The 26,551-nt window shown below is 49.8% G+C and overlaps 1 protein-coding gene across 4 annotated transcripts in view; it reads left to right on the top strand.

Annotated features, from left to right (window-relative positions):
* CEP164 (centrosomal protein 164) overlaps positions 1 to 26,551 on the top strand; it is a 164,881-nt gene that overhangs the window by 6,992 nt on the left and 131,338 nt on the right. For all 4 annotated transcript variants that reach the window (XM_075328360.1, XM_075328356.1, XM_075328357.1 and 1 more), the window contains exons 5-7: positions 12,190 to 12,354; positions 13,292 to 13,429; positions 22,292 to 22,363. In XM_075328360.1, the coding sequence (XP_075184475.1) occupies positions 12,190 to 12,354; positions 13,292 to 13,429; positions 22,292 to 22,363 (375 nt within the window). The remainder of the gene's footprint in view (positions 1 to 12,189; positions 12,355 to 13,291; positions 13,430 to 22,291; positions 22,364 to 26,551) is intronic.

Raw genomic sequence — 26,551 nt, 5'->3', positions numbered from 1 at the left:
AAGGGGCGGCCCGCGGGCCACATCCGGCCCGCCTACTCTCTGTGACCGGCCCGCCTGTCTTCAGCCGGTGCAGTGGAGCCGGGCTGCAGCGTGCCGGGCAGGGACAGATCCTGCAGCTCCGCACAGTAAGTGCAGGCAGCGGAACGCAGGAGTCTCTCCTCTGTTCCCTGCCGGCACTTTGTCAGTGACACACGCGCACGCTCTGATGTTATCAGTACTGCGCTGCGTGTGTCATTTCAAAAGTTCCCGCCCAGCAGGAGAAGAAGCTGCAGCAGCCGGGGCCTGAAGAGAAGCAGCGTCGGGGGCCCGTACAAGGGAAGGAGCAGCTCAGCGGGGGACCTGTACGGAGGTGCCTGAGAACGGGGACGATAAGAAGGGAGAGGTAAGTAGTGACTAATAAGCTGAGGAGGGGACAAATACTGGGGGTGTAGTGGTGTAGTTTTACTGGTGTAGTATATGGTGTTGTGTATATAGTGGTGTAGTATATAGTGGTGTAGTACATGGGGTCAGGGGCGTAACGACTGCGGTCGCAGAGGTCATCACTGCGATCGGGCCAGCAGGGTTATAGGGGCCCGGGAGCCGCTCTGCAGAGCCGGCTGCCGGCTCCCTATGTGTAGTGCCGCTGTGTAGTGGCCGACAATGCGACCGTCAGGGTGCCGGCCTGTGAGTCAGGGGAGCCCAGTGTCAGTAGAGGGGCCCCTGACCTGGAGATGCCCACCAGCCGTGTCTGAGCTGCAGCAGAGCAGGAGTGCTCCTGCACAGCAGACGGAATACTCCATCCTGCAGGACCTGCGATGATGTCACGCCCATGTGACTGTATGGGAGGAGACACAGGAGGCCGGGCAGAAAGCAAAGATACTGAATCCTGAAGGAGATTGGGACACATGATGACTGGTAATAAGAGGAGGGGACATGAAGGGAAAGGGGGCTGCAGGGTGAGGGGCATATGAGGGCTACAGACTGTGACAGAAGGATGTGAAGGGGTGCAGAGTGTTTGAGAGGGGTAAGTTGGGGTACAGGCAGGGTGAGATATGTGGGGCAGGGGGTGTGTGATATGGGGGGGTGCAGGCTGTATGGGGAGCAGGGTGTGTGACATATGGGGGTATAGTGTGTGTGATATGGGGGTGCAGGCTGTATGGGGAGCAGGGTGTGTGACATATGGGGGTGTAGTGTGTGTGATATGGGGGTGCAGGCTGTATGGGGAGCAGGGTGTGTGACATATGGGGGTGCAGGCTATATGGGGAGCAGGGTGTGTGACATATGGGGGTGCAGGCTGTATGGGGAGCAGGGTGTGTGACATATGGGGGTGTAGTGTGCGTGATATGGGGGTGCAGGCTGTGTGACATATGGGGGTGTAGTATATTACAGGTGTACTATATGGAGGTGTAGTATATCACAGGTGTGCTATATGGAGGTGTTGTATATAGTGGTGTAGTATATGGGGGTATAGTGATGTAGTATATTACAGGTGTACTATATGGAGGTGTAGTATATTACAGGTGTACTATATGGAGGTGTAGTATATTACAGGTGTACTATATGGAGGCGTAGTATATTACAGGTGTACTATATGGAGGCGTAGTATATTACAGGTGTACTATATGGAGGCGTAGTATATTACAGGTGTACTATATGGAGGCGTAGTATATTACAGGTGTGCTATATGGAGGTGTAGTATATTACAGGTGTACTATATGGAGGTCTAGTATATTACAGGTGTACTATATGGAGGTGTAGTATATTACAGGTGTACTATATGGAGGTGTAGTATATTACAGGTGTACTATATGGAGGCGTAGTATATTACAGGTGTACTATATGGAGGCGTAGTATATTACAGGTGTGCTATATGGAGGCGTAGTATATTACAGGTGTGCTATATGGAGGCGTAGTATATTACAGGTGTACTATATGGAGGCGTATATTACAGGTGTGCTATATGGAGGCGTAGTATATTACAGGTGTACTATATGGAGGTGTAGTATATTACAGGTGTATATGCGGGTGTAGTATATTACAGGTATATGGAGGGGGTGTAGTATATGGGGGTGTAGTGGTGTAGTTTATTACAGGTGTAGTATATAGGGGTGTAGTGATGTAGTTTATTACAGGTGTAGTATATGGAGGGGGTGTAGTAATGTAGTATATTGGGTAGAACTGAGTTAATTATATTAGTCCGGCCCTCTAAACCAATCCCAATTTCTCATGTGGCCCCATGGGAAAATTAATTGCCCACCCCTGGGCTAGTGGGAAGCCACTCACCAAGCAGGACCCCCAGAACCCTGAAACCCTTCAACCCCTATACAGGGATTTGGAATTACACAGGGCCCTGGTGATCACTACCTGTGGAAGGCTGCAGTCCGAGAGAGTAGTCGTCAGGTAGGGTCAAACCAGGAATTGCAGAACAGGGACAGAATCATGCAGGCAAGGACGTAATCAGAAAACGTAGCAGAGGTCAAATCCAGATCGGGCCGCGAGGTAGATAAACAGCAGGCAGGAGGGTAGTCAGGAAACAAGCAGAAGTCAGAACACCACAATCACTAAACAGAACAGGTCAGAACATGAGCCAGAATATCAGAACTATCTCTGGCGGTGATCAGCAGACAGAAGGGGAATTAAGAAGGGTGTGGTGTCTTCCCATTGGCTGTAGCTGAATGATGGCAACTTCAGCTGGAAGACACACGTGTTGTGAATGTCATTTATGCTTTTGCTGCTGTGAGGCTCCCTCTTGTGGCCAGGAATGGTTTGAACAGAGACCAGGTGTGCTGGAGCAATGGGCGTTTCCATTGCTAACGCTCTGCCTATTTAAACCCTGGCCTCCTGACAGGCTGAGCCGGTTATCATTGTCCTGTAGCTCTCCAGCTTTTTCATCTTTCTCCAGACCACATGTACCCCAGATAAGTGCTTGGTTCTTTCTTATGTTGTTTTTGTTCATATGTTCTTATCTGGGTTGTCAATTATTGTGGTTATTGTCAGTTTATTTGCATGCAGGGATCTTCCCTCTCAGTTGCTTTGCTGGGAAGCTCCCTGCAGCTATGTTTGGAGTTTTGCTCTTATAAGTTCATGTGTTTGTTGCTTCTTGAATTTGTAATTGTTCTTGTTTTCTGTTCATTGGTTTGACAAGAGTGCCTGATATAGGACTGAGTTCAGATCGTGCGATCTTAGGACCTTTTTGTACTATCAGGTATTTGGGTTTTTGTAGGGTTTTTCTCTGGCCACCATCAGCCCCTTTCCTATCCTTTCCTATTTAGTCAGTGGGGCCTCACCTTTGCTGATCCTATCGTCCATCTGTGTATTGTGTTGTCCTATATCACCGCAGTCTTTGAATGTGGGGGGGCTTGCTGTACCTTTTGCAGTCTATTTCTGAGGCAGAGAGTTATTCATCCTTCCTTCCTTTAGGATAGCTAGTTCTCCGGCTGGGTTTGCGGTGCACAGGATGTTAGTTCACCCCTCAGCTACTTTCTAGTGTTGATAGTTAGTAAGGGGATGGCGGTCAGATTAGTTGCCAATGCTCTTGTCACCTTTTTGCCACTGATCTATTGTGATCTTCCATGGTTCCGGATCATAACACACACGCCACCTATAGTCAGCCAGTGGTACTGCAGATCCCAAGATAACCCTGCCCAGTGGATGATCGGAGCCTGCACCCACCGGCGCCTCTGGCATCGACTCCTCTCCCATCACCAGCACAATCCACGGCAGGAACACGGCGTCGCCTGGTGACCGGAGTAGAAGTCAATGGAGCGGACTCCGGTGGTAACGTAACAAGAGGCAAAAGTAGGTGAATCGTGATGAGTATGTTATTTTACACTATCGGCACTCGCTGAACATTTTATCTCCTCTGATTCACTTTTAGGGGCTTTTTAGTGGGTTCAAAAGGGCTTTGAATTATGTGTAGTGCATTAATGGGGTCTCTCCACGATAACCTCAGAGATTAATATCACGCAGTCAGGATGGGATCAGGAGCGCGCATCGCTGCATATATTCTCCGATCGATGGGATAGTAAATAATGGGCTATTTCTGTATACTTCCTTGATGTCTATTGATCTTGGATGTCTCTCACTTGCCAAGAATCTCTCTCGTCACTAAAGGCTTTTGTATCCGTTAATTACTTCTGTGCGGAGTAAAATGAGCTCCTCCAGGAGCCTGAAACGCGTCAACGTATCAGCGACCAGATCTTATCCGTAAATTGAGCTAAAAATGTCTTCGAGTGTAAATCCTTATTCCCGGGGGGAAAGCTCAGGTGTGGAAATGTCATGAGCCCCTCTGTCTCCCCACGGACTTATTTACTGTATACACTATTTTGCTGTATGTACTTATAAGAAATATTATTTCCATAAAGGAAAGAAAACGTCTATCCCGAGAGCAAAGAGCCCCTGTGCCAAAATTGTGCATAGTCCCTCTTCTTTTAAAGGAACTTTCCATTTTTATTTATTTTATTTATTTTTTTTTTACGCCATAAAGCTTACACGTACTCCCCTGCTCCAGTAAAGCCTCTCCTCTGCTGCCCCTTTACAATCTGCAACAGTGACGTCTGACCACTGCAGACAATCACGAGCCCAGATTTCCTGTACATGAAGATATGGCGACGGTGATTGAAGAAATGGGGAATACATAACGGGTGCATGAGCCAGTCACCAGCTAATCTTTGTGATGCTTCTGGGTGCGGTGTAGTCTGGCGTAGAATTTGTGGCTCGTCCTAGTTTCTTGGGGTAGAGCGTTCCAGAGGATTGGTGCAGCTCGGGAGAAGTCTTGGAGCCGAGAGTGGGAGGTTCGGATTAGTGTGGATGTTAGTCGAAGGTCGTTTGCGGAGCGTAGAGAATGGGTAGGGTGATAGACAGAGATGAGGGTGGAGATGTAGGGGGTGCTGCTCTATGAAGAGCTTTGTGGATGAGAACAAGCAATTTAAATTTGATCTTATGATGTATGGGCAACCAGTGCAATGACTGGCACAGAGAGGAGCGTCTGAGATGACATTCATCGCTATCTTATTTCCTAGGCAAGGAAGGGCAGCGCATAACAGCTCTTTGTTATACAGGTTGTAAGCGCTGGCAGGATTGCTGGATCTGGCCTAGTATATTGCGCTCCTCTGATGCTGCAGAGACTATGCTGCCTCCATTTGTATCGTGGGAATGCACACAATTTAGGCCAGGGGTGGGACAATGCCGCTTTTCTGAGCTGTCGAAAGAGTGAGTTCGAGGGGGAGAGTGAGTTCGAGGGGGAGAGTGAGGGTCTGTTTGAGGTCGAGAGAGAGTGAGGTCGAGTGTATATGTGTGTGTGTGTGTGTGTATATATATATATATATATATATATATATATATATATGTGTGTATATATATATATATATATATATATATATATATATATATATATATATATATATATATATATATATATATACTGTAGTTTTGTGGGTAAAGATTCAGAAGAACTTTTTACATTTGTTTCCATTTTTAGCTTAGGGGTCCAGTGGGCGGTCCAACTCCGCCCACTGGACTCTTAGAATTTCAAAGAATATAATACAAGTTATACTGAACCTTTTCCCACAGAATTATATATATATAAATCAGCTGGGCTCCTCCTGTGATAAATCATGGTGCTGGCAGCTCGGAATGCAAGGTCAGTCTGATGCTTTCCTTTAAAGGGATCCAGTCATTAGGTTTCCAGTTAGAAAAGTTCTGCCAGCACATAATACTCATTGGTATCCTAATGATCCGTTCCACTTCTGTGCTGCAGATCTAGCAGCTCTCAGAATGCTGAGCCCTGTATAACCCCAGCCACACCACTGATTAGCAGCTTTCTGTCAATCAGCGGTGAGGGCGGAGTTACACAAAGCATGAGGACTACACGACACTAGACGCCTAGTCCTGTAGTGATAACCTCCTGCTCATAAAACACTGATTTTATTGACAGACAGCCTATTACGTGACACATGGCATGAATCAGGGCCTGAGCCCCTACATCATGCCGCTCTCAAATTGCATAGCAAAAACCTGCTGATACATTCCATATATAACTAGATGACAGCTTCCTTTTAGGGAAACCATGCCGGCAAGTGACATGAGGATTAGGAACATATACTCCTTCCAATGTTTAAGGAAAGAATTGAGGTTATCTGTAGAGTCTATAGTATATTTATTGGGTAGGAAAAATAGGCATAATGTGGAAATATCCTTTGAGATGATATATTAATGAATTCTTTTTCCCTGTTGCATGTTTAGGAAAATCTTCTGTCCTCTAACCTTCTCCGTACCATACAATCTGAAGCGTCAGGTAGCCAGAGTGTGGAAAATAGGCAGACACCTACTATGGAGAATAGGGAGGCAGCGCCAGATGATAAGTACTGTACAGGGGGCGGCAGAGCCCCTCGAAGGCTGCAGCCTCTGGAGACAGAGCAGAGTGCAGGCGTCTTAAAAATGGCAGATGAGTTTTTGTGGAGGATAGACTGCGTCCCTGAGCCGGAGGTTCCAGTGTGCAATCCGCCCCCACGTACCTGTGTGCAACGCACAAAAATCATACCTGCGAATGCATTAGATGTATCCAGCGCATCGGAGGATGATTCTGATGTAACCTACCCTTTTATGAATGTGATAGAACAAACTAGTGACCTCAGCGAGGGAGAAGTACCAGGTCAGATTATTAACCCACAAATCCATCCATTGGTTTTACCCAAGGAGGACCTTCATAAAGCTCAGATCTCTCCAGGGCAGAATAGTGAAAGGTACGTGGAGAGGTGTAACCAGGGAAGAATAATTATCAGGAAGCTAGAGCAGACACAACAATACTACGCCACCATAGGAGAAAGCAATACAAAAACGGGCAGCGATGCAAAAAAGAATCAGCAGAGGCAGGTCCCCGACGCCACCATTGGAGAAAGCAGTACAAAAACGGGCAGCGATGCAAAAAAGAATCAGCAGAGGCAGGTACCCGACGCCACCATAGGAGAAAGCAATACAAAAATGGGCAGCGATGCAAAAAAGAATCAGCAGAGGCAGCTCCCCGACGCCACCATAGGAGAAAGCAATACAAAAACGGGCTGCGATGCAAAAAATAAACAGCAGAGGCAGCAACGGTATGCCACTATAGGAGAAAGCAATACAAACACCGGCAGTGACGCAAAAAAGAGTCAGCAGAGGCAGCGACCCTACGCCACCATAGAAGAAAGCAATACAAAAACGGGCAGCGATGCAAAAAAGAATCCGCCACAAGAATCCTCTTCTGAATTCGTTGCTCTTAGCAAAAGGTCTCCGGCTTGCATAGACACCTTGGATGAAATAAGTGACAGCTCTCTGTCATCTCCAAGCAGTAAATGTTGCCCAGATTGGAGGCTCGTACATCATAATTGCCATTCTTGCAGATCCCAAAAGTATGCCGACTCAGATTGCGAACGTCCCAATGACGAGCCGTCGGATATCCTGAATGTGAAAGTTAGTCCCTTAATGTTATTGCTTAAGAATAAATAGGATTGGGTAGAGCAGCGGTGGGGGCATACATATCATAGGAGGGGCTGGGGGCATATACATCACAGTAGGGGCTGGGGGCATATACATCACAGTAGGGGCTGGGGGCATATACATCACAGAAGGGGCTGGGGGCATATACATCACAGGAGGGGCTGGGGTATCAAGACATCACTGGAGAGGCTGGGGGTATTAACATCACAGGAGATGCTGAGGGAATTTATATCACAGTAGGGGCTGGGGGCATATATATCACAGTAGACCCCTACACTGTAGTTTGCCAACTCAGATTGCGAACGTCCCAATGACGAGCCGTCGGATATCCTGAATGTGAAAGTTAGTCACTTAATGTATTCTCTTAAGAATAAATAGGATTGTGTAGACTAAGGGTGGGGGCATATATATCACAGGAAAGGGTGGAGGCAGATACATCACAGTAGGGGCTGGGGGCGTATACATCACAGTAGGGGCTGAGAGCATATACATCACAGTAGTGGCTGGGGGCATATACATCACTGGAGAGGCTGGGGGTATAAACATCACAGGAGATGCTGGGGGCATATATATCACAGTAGATCCCTACACTGTAGAGTAGAAGGCAATGAATCACTACATAGTCATAAGTCTGGAGTACAGAGACGCCCAGAAACTTGGGAAGAGTTAAAGTTAAGGTGACATGATTGTCCTGCAAAAAAAAACATAGGAAACAATATCCTGATGGATATGCAACATAGTGTACAGGTAAGGGGTGAAATGTAGGAGTAAGCACTTGTCAGGTGAAGAGTAGGGAGTGGGGGGGAATGATGTATAATGGTTTATAGTTTACTACTTATTGTCTGTTACTGCCCACCTCTGCGGAGCATCAGTGGTGCCCGGTTTCCAATGAGCATGTGTTTGGAGGTTCTTTGCTATAGAGTTTACAAGCATTGCTGGATGTGGGCATCCTCAGTGCCCCTACGCTCCGGACCAGCCATGTGACCATGAACTTTGGTTCGAACTGTCAATATTCAGGAGCACGCTGCTCCACTGTCGATCAGAAAGGCAGAGAAGCGGTTCGCTCCTGAAGAATCAATATTAGACAACCCCTTTTAAGGGAGATAATACAGTAGATTATTCTGTGTGATTTTCACCTGCGGAATATCTGCTTTGCATACAAGAAATCGCAATCACACGCGGGGAAAATATTTATTTGTCATGCGATGTTTAGCATTGGACACACCTACTGGCACAGTGGTGTCAGACTCTGTTCACACTACAGGGTTTGACACGCAACCTGACGCTTCTGGATTGTTCAGATAGAGCCGGGCATCGGCTGGTTTAGGTTCACTGGTCTTCAGCTCTGCAGGATTTAATCCCTGCTGACTGGTGAGCGGGACCTAAATACTCAGGTTTGCTTATTGCCAAGTGGAGCTGTCTCCTCCCTATTTGAAGCATAGCTTTATTCCTTTATGTGCCGATTATAGCTTATGCTTTAGCTCCAGCGATCCCGGTTTGTGTTTCTCTTGTTTATGGTGATCTGTGAGCATTTCTGAGTGGTCTCTCTGTTGTGCGTTTCTTCTTTCCCTTTTGCTTTACCCCCCCCCCCCCCCCCCCAGTACACATTCTGTCTCTCCTGTGTGTGTTGAGTGCTGTATGTATGAGTTTCCCAGCCCGCCCTGAGGGTGGGGGTGGGGGAGAGGGTGAGCAAGATCAGTGCCCAGACAGGAGTTAGGGTTACGCTGGCGGCTCGGAACTGGTTACCATCAAACCTACCTGTGCGATAAGGGACAGCACAGGCTCGCAAGTCTAAGGGCCAGTTTAAGGGCCCCTGACCTATCTCCATATACCCCGTGACAGTGTTGTTGATTTCATACCCTCAAAATGTCAATTTATGCTGCGGATTTTACCACAAATTTCACCCTTTGTGCAAAAAAACCCCAAACACATCTTTCCTATAATGAAATCTGCAGCAGTCTTTATCACTGCAAAGTTTGCTAGGGTTTTTGTACAACACGCGGGAACAACTGTAAAAACCACACAGAGTATATTTGGTCCAGATTTTCTCTACGGAGTTTCCTCTGGAAAGCTAAGCAGATTAGTTTTTTTTCATATATTTTTTTTTTAAATTTCCCCTGCAAATTACTAAACAGAAAAGTTAAAATCTGCACCATGCCGATTCTTTTTGTGGAATCCATTGCAGATTTCAGCCTTTGCAAATGATAATCTGCACATGATCCAAGTGAATTTGCTTCCGGTACCGGAATGTAGACATGAAGCTATTGTGCCGCCAGATGCAAGAACGCACGTATGTTCCCAGGTTTTTGATTGACAGCAGGGAATGTCACTTTCCCTTTTTCTCTGGAAGCTTTAATAAATGTAAACCCAAAATTATAGGTCGTCACCGGAAGCAGCGTCGTGCTGTCAGTGTGTCAGATGCGTCTGTGCAGAAAGCTGTCCATTAGAAAGAAAGACATTTGCGTTTTGTGTCACTTGCACGGATACCTGTCAGTGCGAGTGTTCTTGCCTCTAATCATAAAAATACAAAATGATACGTATTAAACTGATAAATGAGCCGACGATTTTTTGCTGGTTTCAAATAGCAATACTTGAATGTTCTCTTTTATGGAGCCCCACGTCCCTCATCTTCCATGCACGTCATAGTGAACGGTGCTCCAATAATTATTGCAAAAAGTAAAATATGGCAACTAGAATGTCCAGACAATTTTTTTTCCTGCAGCAAGGCAGAGACCCGCCCCTGCTTCCTGCAGCAAGGCAGAGACCCGCCCCTGCTTCCTGCAGCAAGGCAGAGACCCGCCCCTGCTTCCTGCAGCAAGGCAGAGACCCGCCCCTGCTTCCTGCAGCAAGGCAGAGACCCGCCCCTGCTTCCTGCAGCAAGGCAGAGACCCGCCCCTGCTTCCTGCAGCAAGGCAGAGACCCGCCCCTGCTTCCTGCAGCAAGGCAGAGACCCGCCCCTGCTTCCTGCAGCAAGGCAGAGACCCGCCCCTGCTTCCTGCAGCAAGGCAGAGACCCGCCCCTGCTTCCTGCAGCAAGGCAGAGACCCGCCCCTGCTTCCTGCAGCAAGGCAGAGACCCGCCCCTGCTTCCTGCAGCAAGGCAGAGACCCGCCCCTGCTTCCTGCAGCAAGGCAGAGACCCGCCCCTGCTTCCTGCAGCAAGGCAGAGACCCGCCCCTGCTTCCTGCAGCAAGGCAGAGACCCGCCCCTGCTTCCTGCAGCAAGGCAGAGACCCGCCCCTGCTTCCTGCAGCAAGGCAGAGACCCGCCCCTGCTTCCTGCAGCAAGGCAGAGACCCGCCCCTGCTTCCTGCAGCAAGGCAGAGACCCGCCCCTGCTTCCTGCAGCAAGGCAGAGACCCGCCCCTGCTTCCTGCAGCAAGGCAGAGACCCGCCCCTGCTTCCTGCAGCAAGGCAGAGACCCGCCCCTGCTTCCTGCAGCAAGGCAGAGACCCGCCCCTGCTTCCTGCAGCAAGGCAGAGACCCGCCCCTGCTTCCTGCAGCAAGGCAGAGACCCGCCCCTGCTTCCTGCAGCAAGGCAGAGACCCGCCCCTGCTTCCTGCAGCAAGGCAGAGACCCGCCCCTGCTTCCTGCAGCAAGGCAGAGACCCGCCCCTGCTTCCTGCAGCAAGGCAGAGACCCGCCCCTGCTTCCTGCAGCAAGGCAGAGACCCGCCCCTGCTTCCTGCAGCAAGGCAGAGACCCGCCCCTGCTTCCTGCAGCAAGGCAGAGACCCGCCCCTGCTTCCTGCAGCAAGGCAGAGACCCGCCCCTGCTTCCTGCAGCAAGGCAGAGACCCGCCCCTGCTTCCTGCAGCAAGGCAGAGACCCGCCCCTGCTTCCTGCAGCAAGGCAGAGACCCGCCCCTGCTTCCTGCTGCAAGGCAGAGACCCGCCCCTGCTTCCTGCTGCAAGGCAGAGACCCGCCCCTGCTTCCTGCAGCAAGGCAGAGACCCGCCCCTGCTTCCTGCAGCAAGGCAGAGACCCGCCCCTGCTTCCTGCAGCAAGGCAGAGACCCACCCCTGCTTGCTGTGGCGAGGGGACACCCCCGCTTCCTGCAGCCAGGTGGAGACCCTCCCCTGCTTCCTGCAGCCAGGTGGAGACCCTCCCCTGCTTCCTGCAGCCAGGTGGAGACCCTCCCCTGCTTCCTGCAGCAAGGTGGAGACCCGCCTCCGTTTTTTGCTGCGAGGCGGAGACCTGCCCTCGCTTCCTGCGGCGAGGCAGAGACCTGCTCCCACTTCCTGCTGCGAGGCAAAGTCCCGCATCCTGCGGCGAGGCGGAGACCCGGCCCCGCATCCTGCGGCGAGGCGGAGACCCGGCCCCGCATCCTGCGGCGAGGCGGAGACCCGGCCCCGCTTCCTGCGGCGAGGCGGAGACCCGGCCCCGCTTCCTGCGGCGAGGCGGAGACCCGGCCCTGCTTTCCTGTGGAGGGTTAAAACCTCATAGCCTCTTCTCTATGCATCTGCTACTAGGGACGGATTACACTTGACAACAGCCAGTGGGCAGCAGTTACATGAAGGGAGAGACCTAGAGGCCGGCTCTTTGGGTGACTTTTCAGGGGTAGGATGACATCATTTATAAATAGCGTGTTTTGCGGATGTCTGTTTATCACATTATCAGATGCGCTGTCTGAAATGATTCAGGAGACCACCGTTATCTTTAGCTCAGTGGTTTTGCATATTCTGTGTTGTTTGTGCAGAATATTTGTATGTGTATCTGTTACACTTGTGCTTTTTTATCCGTAGTCTCTGGGGACACCTCTCGGACCTGTGCAGGGACCTCTTGGCAGTTTGGCCCCTTTACGTACAGTGGGTGAGTCTGCTGGAGGCGGTGGTGCTGTGCGGGGCTCTCTGAGCAGCAGTGCCGGAAGCTCCGGAGGATTCGACAATCTGTTGGGCGGCACTTCTGGAGTAAGTAATGCCACTTCTCATGCATATCACGGTCATTTACCAGATTCCTGCTACTTTCTTGATCTGTTGTCGTCTGATCTAGTAATATTGCATCCATATTGGACCCTGAACAAACATATAAACACATTACTTTTGTTTTTGCTCCATTTTTCATGAGCTGAACTCTAAGATCTAAGACTTTTTCTATGTACAAAAGGCCTTTTTCTCTCAAATATTGTTCACAAATTTGTGTAAATCTGTGTTAGTGAGCACTTCTCCTATGTGGAGATATGCCACCATCTGTGAGGTGGATGTATATTAGGCGGCATGATTATTGCACAGGTGTGCCTTAGGCTGGCCAGCATGAGTATTGCACAGGTGCGCCTTAGGCTGGCCAGCATGATTATTGCACAGGTTCACCTTAGGCTGGCCACCATGATTATTGCACAGGTGCGCCTTAGGCTGGCCAGCATGATTATTGCACAGGTGTGCCTTAGGCTGGCCAGCATGATTATTACATAGGTGTGCCTTAGGCTGGACAGTATGATTATTGCACAGGTGTGCCTTAGGCTGGCCAGCATGATTATTACATAGGTGTGCCTTAGGCTGGCCAGTATGATTATTGCACAAATGTGCCTTCGGCTGGCCAGCGTGATTATTGCACAGGTGTGCCTCAGGCTAGCTAGCATTATTATTGCACAGGTGTGCCTTAGGCTAGCCACAATAAAAGGCCACTCTAAAATGTGCAGTTTTACAGTATGGGGGTGGTCTGGGACGGTCAGAAATCCAGTCAGTATCTGGTGTGACCCCCATTTTTTTTTCACACAGTACAATACATCTTCTTTGCATAGAGTTGATTGCAGCTTATGGATTGTTGGTCCAGTCCCTTCAGCCTTTTCAGCTGTGGTGAACTTGAAGGTTTTATTTTTTTTGTACATATGCGTATTTTTTTCATCAGATCTCTGCTGCTCTTCCACCAAAAAATGCAACATATATCAAGAGCTCGACAATAAAGCAGCCGGAGGAGAGAGTGAGCCTCACATTGCCAGGTCTGGAAGAGGAAGATGAGGACGGGGAGCTGGATAGCGAAGATCAGGTACTAGACATGGCCGATTAAAGACATTTATGGAGTATTCTTAGGATAGGTCATCAATATCAATATATGCTGGGGGGTGCTGCAACCATTGTACCAAACGTGTGCAGCACAATTTGTAGTAGGCGCTCTCGGGTCGTGCAACTCAGCTTTGTTAAAGCGCACCAATCACCAGGATGTTCCTATATATTCTAAAGCCAGTGCTATACGGGCACTATCACGCTGATTCTATACATATCTGTAGTGGGCAGATCGGATGTTTAGGTTTTGAAATCCAAGAAAGTAAAGTTTATAAATTCATCAGCTTCTTGAGTGACAGTAGCTAAGGATCAGATAATATATTCATAGTTATCCCCTCCCCCTGTTAGAATTAGCATAAGTATTATACAATTGATTTAACTTTTCTCTAGCAGGACCTGGGTGAGGTCATACCCATGTGACCAGAAGGGGCGGGGCCTCAGCCAACAGAAAAATGTTGCTTCCTGATATCCGCTTTGTTGGCTGAGGCCCCGCCCCTTCTGGTCACATGGGTATGACCTCACACAGGTCCTGCTAGAGAAAAGTTAAATCAATTGTATAATACTTATGCTAATTCTAACAGGGGGAAGGGATAACTATGAATTCCCCCCAGATATTATCTAATCCTCAGCTGCTGTCACTCAGGCAGCTGCCGGTTTTATAAACTTTACTTTCTTGGATTTCAAAACCTAAACATCTGAGCTGAACACTAAAGGTATGTATAGAATCAGCGTGATAGTGCCAGTATAGCACTGTATGTATAGAATCAGCCTGATAGTGCCAGTATAGCACTGTATGTATAGAATCAGCCTGATAGTGCCAGTATAGCACTGTATGTATAGAATCAGCCTGATAGTGCCAGTATAGCACTGTATGTATAGAATCAGCCTGATAATGCCAGTATAGCACTGTATGTATAGAATCAGCCTGATAGTGCCAGTATAGCACTGTATGTATAGAATCAGCCTGATAGTGCCAGTATAGCACTGTATGTATAGAATCAGCTTGATAGTGCCAGTATAGCACTGTATGTATACAATCAGCCTGATAGTGCCAGTATAGCACTGTATGTATAGAATCAGCCTGATAGTGCCAATATAGCACTGTATGTATAGAATCAGCCTGATAGTGCCAGTATAGCACTGTATGTATAGAATCAGCCTGATAGTGCCAGTATAGCACTGTATGTATAGAATCCGCCTGATAGTGCCAGTATAGCACTGTATGTATAGAATCAGCTTGATAGTGCCAGTATATCACTGTATGTATAGAATCAGCCTGATAGTGCCAGTATAGCACTGTATGTATAGAATCCGCCTGATAGTGCCAGTATATCACTGTATGTATAGAATCAGCCTGATAGTGCCAGTATAGCACTGTATGTATAGAATCAGCCTGATAGTGCCAGTATAGCACTGTATGTATAGAATCAGCCTGATAGTGCTAGTATAGCACTGTATGTATAGAATCAGCCTGATAGTCCCAGTATAGCACTGTATGTATAGAATCAGCCTGATAATGCCAATATAGCACTGTATGTGTAGAATCAGCCTGATAGTGCCAGTATAGCACTGTATGTATAGAATCAGCCTGATAGTGCCAGTATAGCACTGTATGTATAGAATCAGCCTGATAGTGCCAGTATAGCACTGTATGTATAGAATCAGCCTGATAGTGCCAGTATAGCACTGTATGTATAGAATCAGCTTGATAGTGCCAGTATAGCACTGTATGTATAGAATCAGCTTGATAGTGCCAGTATAGCACTGTATGTATAGAATCAGTCTGATAGTGCCAGTATAGCACTGTATGTATAGAATCAGCCTGATAGTGCCAGTATAGCACTGTATGTATAGAATCAGCTTGATAGTGCCAGTATAGCACTGTATGTATAGAATCAGCTTGATAGTGCCAGTATAGCACTGTATGTATAGAATCAGTCTGATAGTGCCAGTATAGCACTGTATGTATAGAATCAGTCTGATAGAGCCAGTATAGCACTGTATGTATACAATCAGCCTGATAGTGCCAGTATAGCACTGGCTTTAGGTTATATAGGAAAATCCTGGTGATTGGTGCGCTTTAAAGAGGCTGTCCCCATTAGGATGGGTCATCAATGTTTTATCGGCTGAGGTCTGACATCCCACACACCCGCTGATCAGCTTTTCTCGGTCCTGGCAGTGGCAGCAGGCGGCCGGAAATACTCAGTTCTGGAGCTGCTCCGTCTTCTGATAGCGGCTGGGGACAGGTAATGCACATCTGCCTCCTATTGCTCGGAATTGGTGGCGGATATGCAGTACCCAACCGCGGCCACTATCAGAAGACGGAGCAGCTCCAGAACTGAGCATTTCTGGCCGCCGACGGGACTGAGAACAGCTGATCGGCGGGGGTGCCGGATGTCGGACCTCAGCCGATCAAACATTGATGACCTATTGTAAGGATAGGCCATCAATGTAAAAGTAGTGGACAACCCCTTTAAATGGCCACTGTTGGAGGACCATGACTTGTTCATCAGCCTTTTCTTCGGCGCTCCATTGGGAGACCCAGACGATTGGGTGTATAGCTACTGCCTCCGGAGGCCACACAAAGCATTACACTAAAAAGTGTAAGGCCCCTCCCCTTCTGGCTATACACCCCCAGTGGGATCACTGGCTCACCAGTTTTCTGCTTTGTGCGAAGGAGGTCAGACATCCACGCATAGCTCCACTGTTTAGTCAGCAGTAGCTGCTGACTATATCGGATGGAAGAAAAGAGGGCCCATATAGGGCCCCCAGCATGCTCCCTTCTCACCCCGCTTGTGGTTTGTAAGGTTGAGGTACCTATTGCTGGTACGGCGGCGGAGCCCACATGCTGTTTTCCTTCCACATCCCCCTGAGGGGCTCTGAGGAAGTGGGATCTTACCGGCCCCAAAGCCCTGAGGCCGGGCTCCATCCACAGACCCATTGAACCTGCTGGATACGGAGCTGGGTACCGTTCAGGGACATGGCCCTGCACCATTCAGGTACTCTGTGTCCCCGTACACACAGGCACAGCACACTCCAGACTTGCTGGGTGTGCTAGTGCGCCGGGGACAGTAAAGGGTTACAGTCACTGCAGCCTAGCTGAGTGACTTTATGTATGGGGAACTACCGCGCCGGACGCTCCTGGAGCGGCGGCGCGGCTGGGACTTGTAGTGCGCCGGGGACTTAGCGCCGACCGCGCTTTTACGGCGGCGGCGCTTATAAATCCAGTCCCCGGCTTTTGCGGCCTAGCTCCGCTTCGTTCCCGCCCCCACCCTGTCAATCAGGGTAGGGGAGAGACGCTGTACAATCAGCAGCGCCGAGGGCTGGAGCCTTATTTACATGCTCCAGCCCTCTCACTGGACACTGTGGGACGCCGGTTTCCCGCTCTGACTTGGGGGCACGCCTACGGCCCGCCCCTACTCACACGAGCTGGAGAAGGACGCCGGCAGCCATTCCTGCAGTCCGAGCTGAGAGATCGGACTCTGGGCAACCAGGCACAGGACTAGGGCGACCACACACCCGCTTATAGGCGGGCGGTAAGCGGCACCTGAAGTGCTGACCCCACTAAATACCGCAGTTGTCCATTTGTATTTTTATGCTTACACTGCATAGGTCGCTATTTTTGGCTATATGCCCTCTTAGATGGCGACACATCAGCAGCAGGAAAGCAGGGGTGCTAAGGCACAGGCTTTCTATGCTGCTTGTATTGCATGTACTGAAGTGTTCATGTGTATTTATGCTTGTATGCTATACACTGCACTGTACGGTCGCTAGTCTGGGCTATTTTCGCCTAGAATGACTAGACTACAGCAGCAGAAAAGCAAGGGTGCTGAGGCACAGGTTTTTTCTATGCTGCTTGTATTGCAGGGGTTGCAGTGTTCATTTGTACTTATGCTTGTATGCTATACATTGCACTGTATGGTCGATATTCTGGGCTATATTCCCCTAGATGGCTAGTCTACAGCAGCAGAAAAGCAGGGGTGCCAAGGCACAGGCTTTCTATGCTGCTTGTATTGCATGTGCTGCAGTGTTCATTTGTACTTTATGCTTGTATGCTATACATTACATTGTACGGTCGCCATTCTTGGCTCTATATCCTAGATGGCTAGTCGGCAGCAGCATATAAGCAACACAGGCTTTCGATGCTGTTTTTACTGCATGTGATACTGTTCCACGGCACTGAACCCCATTGTGTGCAATGCTCCCCTGGAGCACTTGGTCAGCCGGGGTCTCTACTAGACGTGGCCAAAGGACAACCCTGTCCAAGGACAGGGATGGAGTTGCAATGGGATAGAGACTTGCAGTCCGGACAGGCCATGGGCAATCTGGATCATTGCTCCCTGGCCACCCTCATTGGGAATAAAATCGGTGCTCCGGGGGGGGTCCCAGGAGGCTCTCTGTATGATGAGGCAGACGTAGCTCATCAGGACTTTGATCCTGACAACGCTCTCAATCCGGATACACCGGATGGTGACGCCATAAGGAATGATCCTATAGCGTCCATCAATCGTATGTTGGATATTTCTCCCTCAGCTCCCCCAGCGGAGGAGTCAGCTTCACAGCAGGAGAAGTCCCATTTCAGTAGCTCAAACGTATATTGAGTATTTTTCTGGCCACGCTGACTTCAGAGAAGCAGTCCAGGAACACCACGCTTACCAGATAAGCGTTTTCTCCAAACGTATTAAGGATACACGTTATCCTTTTCCCCCTGACGTGGTCAAGCGCGGGACCCAGGGTCCAAAGGTGGATTCTCCAATCTCCAGGCTTGCGGCTAGAGCCATAGTTGCAGTGGAGATGGGACTTCACTTAAAGATGCCAGACAGATGGACTCTGGTTGAAATCTGTCTATGAGGCTATCGGCGTGTCGGTTGCTCCGGCATTTACAGCCGTATGGGCACCCTAAGCTTTTCAGCTGTTCTTGCACAGCTGGTCTTGAGCATATGTACATTTGTGCCGCAGGGGCGTCCGTAACCTCGCAATGTCTGCATTGCGACTTACCCTATTAATGCTGTCCTGGAAGGACAGTCGAGGTTTCGGTCCTTCCCAAGCTCGGGCAGGTCCCAATTGTCCTCGTCCAAAAGAGCTGAAAAGCCTCAGAGGGGCTCAGCTTCCGGGGGCTCAATCACGCCCAAGGAAGGCAGCCGGAGGAACCGCTACCAAGGCGGTCTCCTCATGACTCTCAGCTCTCTCATCTCTCCGCATCCGCGGTTGATGGCAGACTCGCTCGCCTTTGGCGACATTTAGCTGCCACAGGTCACAGACCGGTGGGTGAGGGACATTGTGCCCACGTGCACAGGACAGAGTTCTGTTCTCGTCCTCCGACTCGATTCTTCAGAACGTCCCCACCTCCCCACCGAGCCGATGCTCTTCTGCAGGCAGAAGGAGTGGTAATCCCTGTTCCTCTTCAGGAACAAGACACGGTTTTCCTCCAATCTGGTTGTGGTGCCAAAAAAGGATGGCTCTTTCCGTTCCGTTCTGGACCTAAAACTGCTCAACAAGCACGTGGAGGCCAGGCGGTTCCGGATGAAACCCTCCGCTCCGTCATTGCCTCAATGTCTCAAGGATATTTCCTAGCATCAATAGACATCAAAGATGCTTATCTCCACGTGCCGATTGCTACAGAGCACCAATGTTTTCTACGTTTCGTGATGGGAGACGACCATCTTCAGTTCGTAGCTCTGCCATTCGGTCTGGCGACAGCCCCACGGGTGTTCACCAAGGTCATGGCGGCAGTGGTAGCAGTCTTGCACTCACAGGGACACTCTGTGATCCCTTACTTGGACGATCTACTTGTCAAGGCACCCTCTCAAGAGGCATGCCAACTCAGCCTGAATGTTGCGCTGGAGACTCTCCAGACGTTCGGGTGGATCATCGACTTCTCAAAGTCAAACCTGTCACCGACCCAATCACTAACGTATCTTGGCATGGAGTTTCATACCCTCTCAGCGCTAGTGAAGCTTCCGCTGGACAAGCAGCGGTCACTACAGACTGGGGTGCAGACTCTCCGTCAAGGTCAGTCGCACTCCTTAAGACGCCTCATGCACTTCCTCGGGAAGATGGTGGCGGCAATGGAGGCGGTTCCGTTTGCGCAGTTTCATCTGCGTCCTCTTTATTGGGACATTCTCCGCCAATGGGACGGGAAGTCAACATCCCTGAACAGGAAAGTATCCCTTTCACAGAAGGACTCTCTGCAATGGTGGCTTCTTCCCACCTCATTATCACAGGGAAGATCCTTCCTACCACCGTCTTGGGCGGTAGTCACGACAGACGCGTGTCTGTCAGGGTGGGGAGCAGTTTTTCTCCACCACAGGGCTCAGGGTACGTGGACTCAGCAGGAGTCCACCCTTCAGATCCATGTTCTGGAAATCAGAGCAGTGTATCTTGCCCTACTAGCCTTCCAGCAGTGGCTGGAAGGAAAGCAGATCCGAATTCAGTCGGACAACTCCACAGCGGTGGCATACATCAATCACCAAGGAGGGACACGCAGTCGGCAAGCCTTCCAGGAAGTCCGGCGGATTCTGATGTGGGTGGAAGCCACGGCCTCCACCGTATCCGCAGTTCACATCCCCGGCGTAGAAAACTGGGAAGCAGACTTCCTCAGCCGCCAGGGCATGGACGCAGGGGAATGGTCCCTTCACCCGGACGTGTTTCAGGAAATCTGTAGCCGCTGGGGAAGGCCGGACGTCGACCTAATGGCGTCCAGGCACAACAACAAGGTCCCAACCTTCATAGCACGGTCTCGCGATCACAGAGCTCTGGCGGCAGACGCCTTAGTGCAAGATTGGTCGCAGTTCCGGCTCCCTTATGTGTTTCCACCTCTGGCACTCTTGCCCAGGGTGCTACGCAAGATCAGATCCGACTGCAGCCGCGTCATACTCGTCGCCCCAGACTGGCCAAGGAGGGCGTGGTATCCGGATCTGTGGCATCTCACGGTCGGCCAACCGTCGGCACTACCAGACCGACCAGACTTACTGTCCCAAGGGCCGTTTTTCCATCGGAATTCTGCGGCCCTGAACCTGACTGTGTGGCCATTGAGTCCTGGATCCTAGGGTCTTCAGGATTATCCCAAGGGGTCGTTGCCACCATGAGACAGGCTAGGAAGCCCACGTCCGCTAAGATCTACCACAGAACGTGGAGGATATTCTTATCCTGGTGCTCTGCTCAGGGAGTGTCTCCCTGGCCTTTTGCATTGCCTACCTTTCTTTCTTTCCTGCAATCTGGGTTAGAAAAAGGTTTGTCGCTCGGCTCCCTTAAAGGGCAAGTCTCGGCGCTATCCGTCTTTTTTCAAAAGCGTCTAGCACGACTTCCTAAGGTGCGCACGTTCCTGCAGGGGGTTTGTCATATTGTACCCCCGTACAAGCGGCCGTTAGATCCATGGGATCTGAATAGGGTACTAGTTGCCCTCCAGAAGCCGCCCTTCGAGCCTCTGAGGGAGGTTTCACTTTCTAGACTATCACAGAAAGTGGCTTTTCTGGTAGCGATCACATCTCTTCGGAGAGTGTCTGAGCTAGCAGCGCTGTCATCCAAGGCTCCTTTCCTGGTCTTCCACCAGGACAAGGTAGTGCTGCGCCCCATTCAGGAGTTTCTCCCGAAGGTGGTATCCTCTTTTCATCTTAATCAGGATATCTCTTTGCCTTCTTTTTGTCCTCATGCAGTTCATCGGTATGAGAAGGATTTACATTTGTTAGATCTGGTGAGAGCACTCAGAATCTACATTTCCCGCACGGCGCCCCTGCGCCGCGCCGATGCACTCTTTGTCCTTGTCGCTGGTAAGCGCAAAGGGTCGCAGGCTTCCAAAGCCACCCTGGCTCGATGGATCAAAGAACCAATTCTTGAAGCCTACCGTTCTGCTGGGCTTCCGGTTCCATCAGGGCTGAAGGCCCATTCTACCAGAGCCGTGGGTGCGTCCTGGGCATTACGACACCAGGCTACGGCTCAACAGGTGTGCCAGGCAGCTACCTGGTCGAGTCTGCACACTTTCACCAAACATTATCAGGTGCATACCTATGCTTCGGCGGACGCCAGCCTAGGTAGAAGAGTCCTGCAGGCGGCAGTTGCCTCCCCGTAGGGGAGGGCTGTCTTCGCAGCTCTAACATAAGGTATTTCTTTACCCACCCAGGGACAGCTTTTGGACGTCCCAATCGTCTGGGTCTCCCAATGGAGCGCCGAAGAAGAAGGGAATTTTGTTACTTACCGTAAATTCCTTTTCTTCTAGCTCCTATTGGGAGACCCAGCACCCGCCCTGTTGTCCTTCGGGATTTTTGGGTTTTTTCGGGTACACATGTTGTTCATGTTGAACGGTTTTTCAGTTCTCCGATGTTACTCGGAGTGAATTTGTTTAACCAAGTTATTGGCTTTCCTCCTTCTTGCTTTTGCACTAAAACTGGTGAGCCCGTGATCCCACTGGGGGTGTATAGCCAGAAGGGGAGGGGCCTTACACTTTTTAGTGTAATGCTTTGTGTGGCCTCCGGAGGCAGTAGCTATACACCAATCGTCTGGGTCTCCCAATAGGAGCTAGAAGAAAAGGAATTTACGGTAAGTAACAAAATTCCCTTCTTCCAATTGAAAAAAACAGCTTTCTATGTGCAGTGTTGTTCAGTTGGGACATTTCCGGTCACATGCGCCTCCATCAGATGCCACTTATGTATTCATAATGCCACAACATCATGTTCCTGACACATCTGTTACAATATAGACAAAAGTGGACAACCCCTTTAAGGACAAAGTTTGAAAGGATCCTGTGATTTCCCATTCATGCATAAAACCTGATCAGACAGAACCCCTCTGGTCATTTTTTGCCAGTTATTGGTTTCCTATCACATTAGTGACTTGTGACTTCTTGCAGAGTCCACGGGGGTCAGCTCGTCTGCTCAAGAACCTGCACATGGACATTGGGTCTCTGGGCTTTGAGTATGAGGTAAGCAGTTCTAGTGCACACTTACACTACGAGCCTGGGAAGCCATGGACGGGTCACATTGGAAGTGGAAGATCCATTTGTGTGTGTCATCCAGGAGAGTGAGCGGAGAGATGAGTCCATTGCAGCCAGCGGTACGGACGAGGGCTCCGAGCCAGAGCTGCAGAACCTTGGGAAATCCGAGGATGAAGAGGAGAGCCAAAGAGAGGTGCCCTGGGCATATGACATCACGCCGCAGTGATGTCATGGACACCCTGCATGTGTGTGATCCCCCCTCACTCTCCTGTAGTCTTCCCGGAGTGCAGCCTTTTCTTCTCTTCCACTAGATGTATTCTCGTTTGTGTTAATTAGCTTTAGTAGACAAAAAGGCTTTCCGATCTGCAGACAAATTTCTTCTGCAGATTGTTGAATAATGACAGTGTGTAACACTAACACTGTCATGTTTCCCCAGTATTCCCAGCACAAGTGGGCGGTCACATGACGATACGTTTGTGATTTGCATAATGGTCTCAATTCTGTTGAAAGAAGCAGATGAGAGTAGTCAGCACGTGACCACAAATAGGCAAATGTCATACTCGGAATCTCGTGACCGCCCACTCACATTGGAAATACAAGGGAGTCTTGACAGTGTGCTCAATACACACTGTCATTATTGGTCAATCTGCAGTCACATAGTCACTGTAGAAATTTATCTACAATCCGGAAAACTTCTTTAAGCTGGGGCTTCGGCCACAATACACACAATACAAACACAGGTTACGGCATCCCATTTCTAAAACGCACCAAAAGCGCAACAAATATGGCTTGGGTTTCGCCCCGCAAGGTGCCATAATTGCACGGATTCCTTGCGTATTGCGGATGCCGCATCTTATCGGTTGCAGTGCGACTACATTTATTTCCATACAGCATGAAGATTTAGCAATCTCTGACCATTTGACATGTTTCTAAGCCAAAGTTGCCGTATAGACCCTGGCCTTATCAATACAAAGAGACCGTAAGCAGGAAAGGGATTAATCGTCCCGCAATAAAACTGACTATTCCAGGGGATAACTACTATAAAGGGAGTCTAATCATGTGAGTGACGTGAAAAAAAAATCCACAACACTTTTCGATGTTGCTTTCCTCAGGCTTTATATGCAGGCAGTAAGGGAATGTGGATAAACAAGCCTACATCCGTTTCGCGTATCTGAATGCTTCTTCAGGGGCTCAGCGTTCTTTGGGCCATGTCTTATGTCTGTCTCCTTTTGTGGATAGCAATTTAACACTAAGGCTATGTGCGCACGTTGCGTAAATTCATGCAGTTACGCTGCGCTTTGCAGCGCAGCGTAACTGCATGCGTCCTGCGTCCCCTGCACAGTCTATGGAGATTGTGCAGGGGCCGTGCCCACGTGGCGTCTCAGAGCGCAGCGCTTCGGCTACTGCCGAAGCGCTGCGCAAAAAGAAGTGACATGTCACTTCTTTCCTGCGCTTTGCCGGCAGCTCCTGCTCTGTCTATGGCAGGAGCTGCAGGCAGAGCGCATGGAATCGGCGCTCACTACGGACATTTCTGCAGCGATCTAAAGCGCACATGTGCTCTTCAGATCGCTGCAGAAATTTCTGCAGGCTAGTACGCAACGTGCGCACATAGCCTAAGTGTGTGTGTAAAGCTTACAGTCGCCTGTATGGCTTTCATTCATGTGTTAAAGGGGTTGTTCCCTACTTGGACAAGCTCTTCTTAAATACTGGAGTCCCCCGAGAAAAATAAGAAAAGCTTTTACTCCTCTCACGCACCAGCACCGTTCCCGCAATATTGGCACAGAGTCTCTCAGCCACTCGCGTGAAATTATGCGACGTGCGCAATGCAACCAATCCGCGGATATTGAGCAATTACAGCCATTATCGCTCTGATTGACTATTGATGAGCTGCAGCCGATCAGCGACAGCGGTCATGTGACACAACAAGTCACGTCACTCACCTGGCACAGCATTTCCACCATGGCTGGAATGGTGAGTATACCGTCTTATTATTTTCTATGGGGCACTGCATTGATGAAGGTGGGGTTTTCCAGTATAGGACAATCCCTTTAAATTAGTCTTAGAGTGTACATCTTCTCTAAAGCATTTAAACAATGGTTTCTCCAACTTAGAATACCATTCATGAACACATCAGATAGTATGCTACATAATCCGTCCTGCAGGAGGTAAAGCTCATGGTGCCCCAGTTGGTGGATTGTCCACGTCTTGCTGACGACGCATGTTTCCCTCTGGTTTGCTTGTAGACTTAGTTCTGTGCAGTTGTGGCTCCTCCTCCTTGGACATTTGCTACCATTGCACATTGATGTTCCCACTAATGCTCTTTCTAGACGGAATTAAAGGAGAGTCCGATTGGGCATCCTTCTTCCCAGTCATCACCAGGAGGCCGGGACACCAGTGTGGTCAATGCAGAGCCTGAACCTCACGGAGGGTCAGATATACGGGAGGAGCACAGGATGTCTCCAGCTGAAAAGCCCTCACCAAACTCCTCTGAGAAGGACGCTAAGGAAGAAACCTCTGCCGCCTCCTTAGCTGGAGAGCTGGGCTCCAGTACCGGGGATCGAATTCTGGAACCCGATGCACAGGATGTAAGAAATGTCCCCCTTCCCCCAGTGTGTGGCTTCTGGGCTAGACCTTTAGCAGTATCTGATCTGTTTAGTAGTCGTAGAAGTTGTGTAAGTATCATCCGGTATTCCATAAGGGAGTATTGCAAAACCTCTTTACGGCAACCACCCAAAATTGCAGCGCGGAGTGGTCATCTAAACTGTCAGTCTTCTGAAAGAAGACGGCCAGTGAGTATGATATATATATATAGTGCCTTGCGAAAGTATTCGGCCCCTTTGAATTTTTCAACCTTTTCCCACATTTCAGGCTTCAAACATAAAGATAAAAAAAAATAATTTCTTTATCGTTCCTATGGGAGACCCAGACCATGGGTGTATAGCTACTGCCTCCGGAGGACACACAAAGTTACTACACTCAAAACGTGTAGCTCCTCCCTCCCAGTATATACACCCCCTGCTAGCCAGTCCTAGCCAGTTTCATGCTTTGTGTCTGGAGGATCACACACACACATGCATCCTTTTTTGATTTTCATTTTTTCTACAGATTTGGAAGAAAAGCGGGTCCACTGGACCCCCGGCATGTCCCTTCACACCCCCCTGGCGGCGGTGCTGTTAAGGTTGATTCAGGGCAAGAGCCCTTCATGCCGCGCTCCTTCACCATCCCTTAGGGGCTCTGGCTTGAAGTGGGAGCCAACACGGTTCTCACTGCTTTGCAGGAGACCGGCCTCCATCCGCAGCCCTTTGGCAGGACCCTGCTGGACGGAGCACTGGACCCCCACCCCACCCAGGGACTGGACCCTGCGTCTCAAAGCTAAGTATTGAGACGTTATTCAGAGGGTCCTTCTGCAATGTGGGGCACTTTATTAGGGGGACAGTGTTTGACTTTGATAATGCTGCTTTTACTGTGTTTCCGGCCGGTTCCACTGTTTTTTTCTGTGTACCGCGCCGATGATGCCTGATTTTCGGCCGCATGTTTAACTCTAGGCCCCGGCTTCAGCCGCGGCCTAGTTTCGTCTCGTTCCCCTGCATGTCAGTCATGCAGGGGGACGCTGCAGCGCCGCCCAACCGCCGCTCTGCACAGGGGAGGACACTCCTTGTTGAGGAGATGATTCCCTCCCCTGTACATTTCTTAGCCCTCCGATTCCCGCTCCTGGGTTAACCCCCGCCCTCCCCCCTCACTCTAGCGCCATTTTCTCAGCGTTCTTAGTACGCTGATCGGCGCTGGCTGCTCTGCAGTGCAGAGGGAGTGAATATCTGGCTGGGGGTCCAGGCTTGGAACCTGGGGGGGCACTCACAATAGCGGCCTGACAAGTCACAACCTCTGGTTGTGCACTGTTATATACTATCAGGGCATTGTGAAGGAGTTAATTCTTTATATAGAACCTCCTCCTCAGCAGCATATCTCACTAGGAGCAAAGCTCCAAGGCTGTACACTACATGTTCTGCATGTAGGCTCATATTGCCTGAACCGGCACAGACCCATACTGTAATGGTTCTTAGGTGGTGGTGCCTCAGCCTGGAGTCTCCCCAGGCTGAACCCCTGTCTTGGGTATTCTAGACATTCTAGACAGAGCCCCCCACCTCTGCAGCAGGTCTCACAGAGCGAGGCTGCAGG

Source organism: Anomaloglossus baeobatrachus, chromosome 11 (assembly GCF_048569485.1).
Source record: "Anomaloglossus baeobatrachus isolate aAnoBae1 chromosome 11, aAnoBae1.hap1, whole genome shotgun sequence".
Classification (NCBI taxonomy): Eukaryota; Metazoa; Chordata; class Amphibia; order Anura; family Aromobatidae; genus Anomaloglossus; species Anomaloglossus baeobatrachus.
This window is presented reverse-complemented; position numbering and strand designations above follow the sequence as displayed.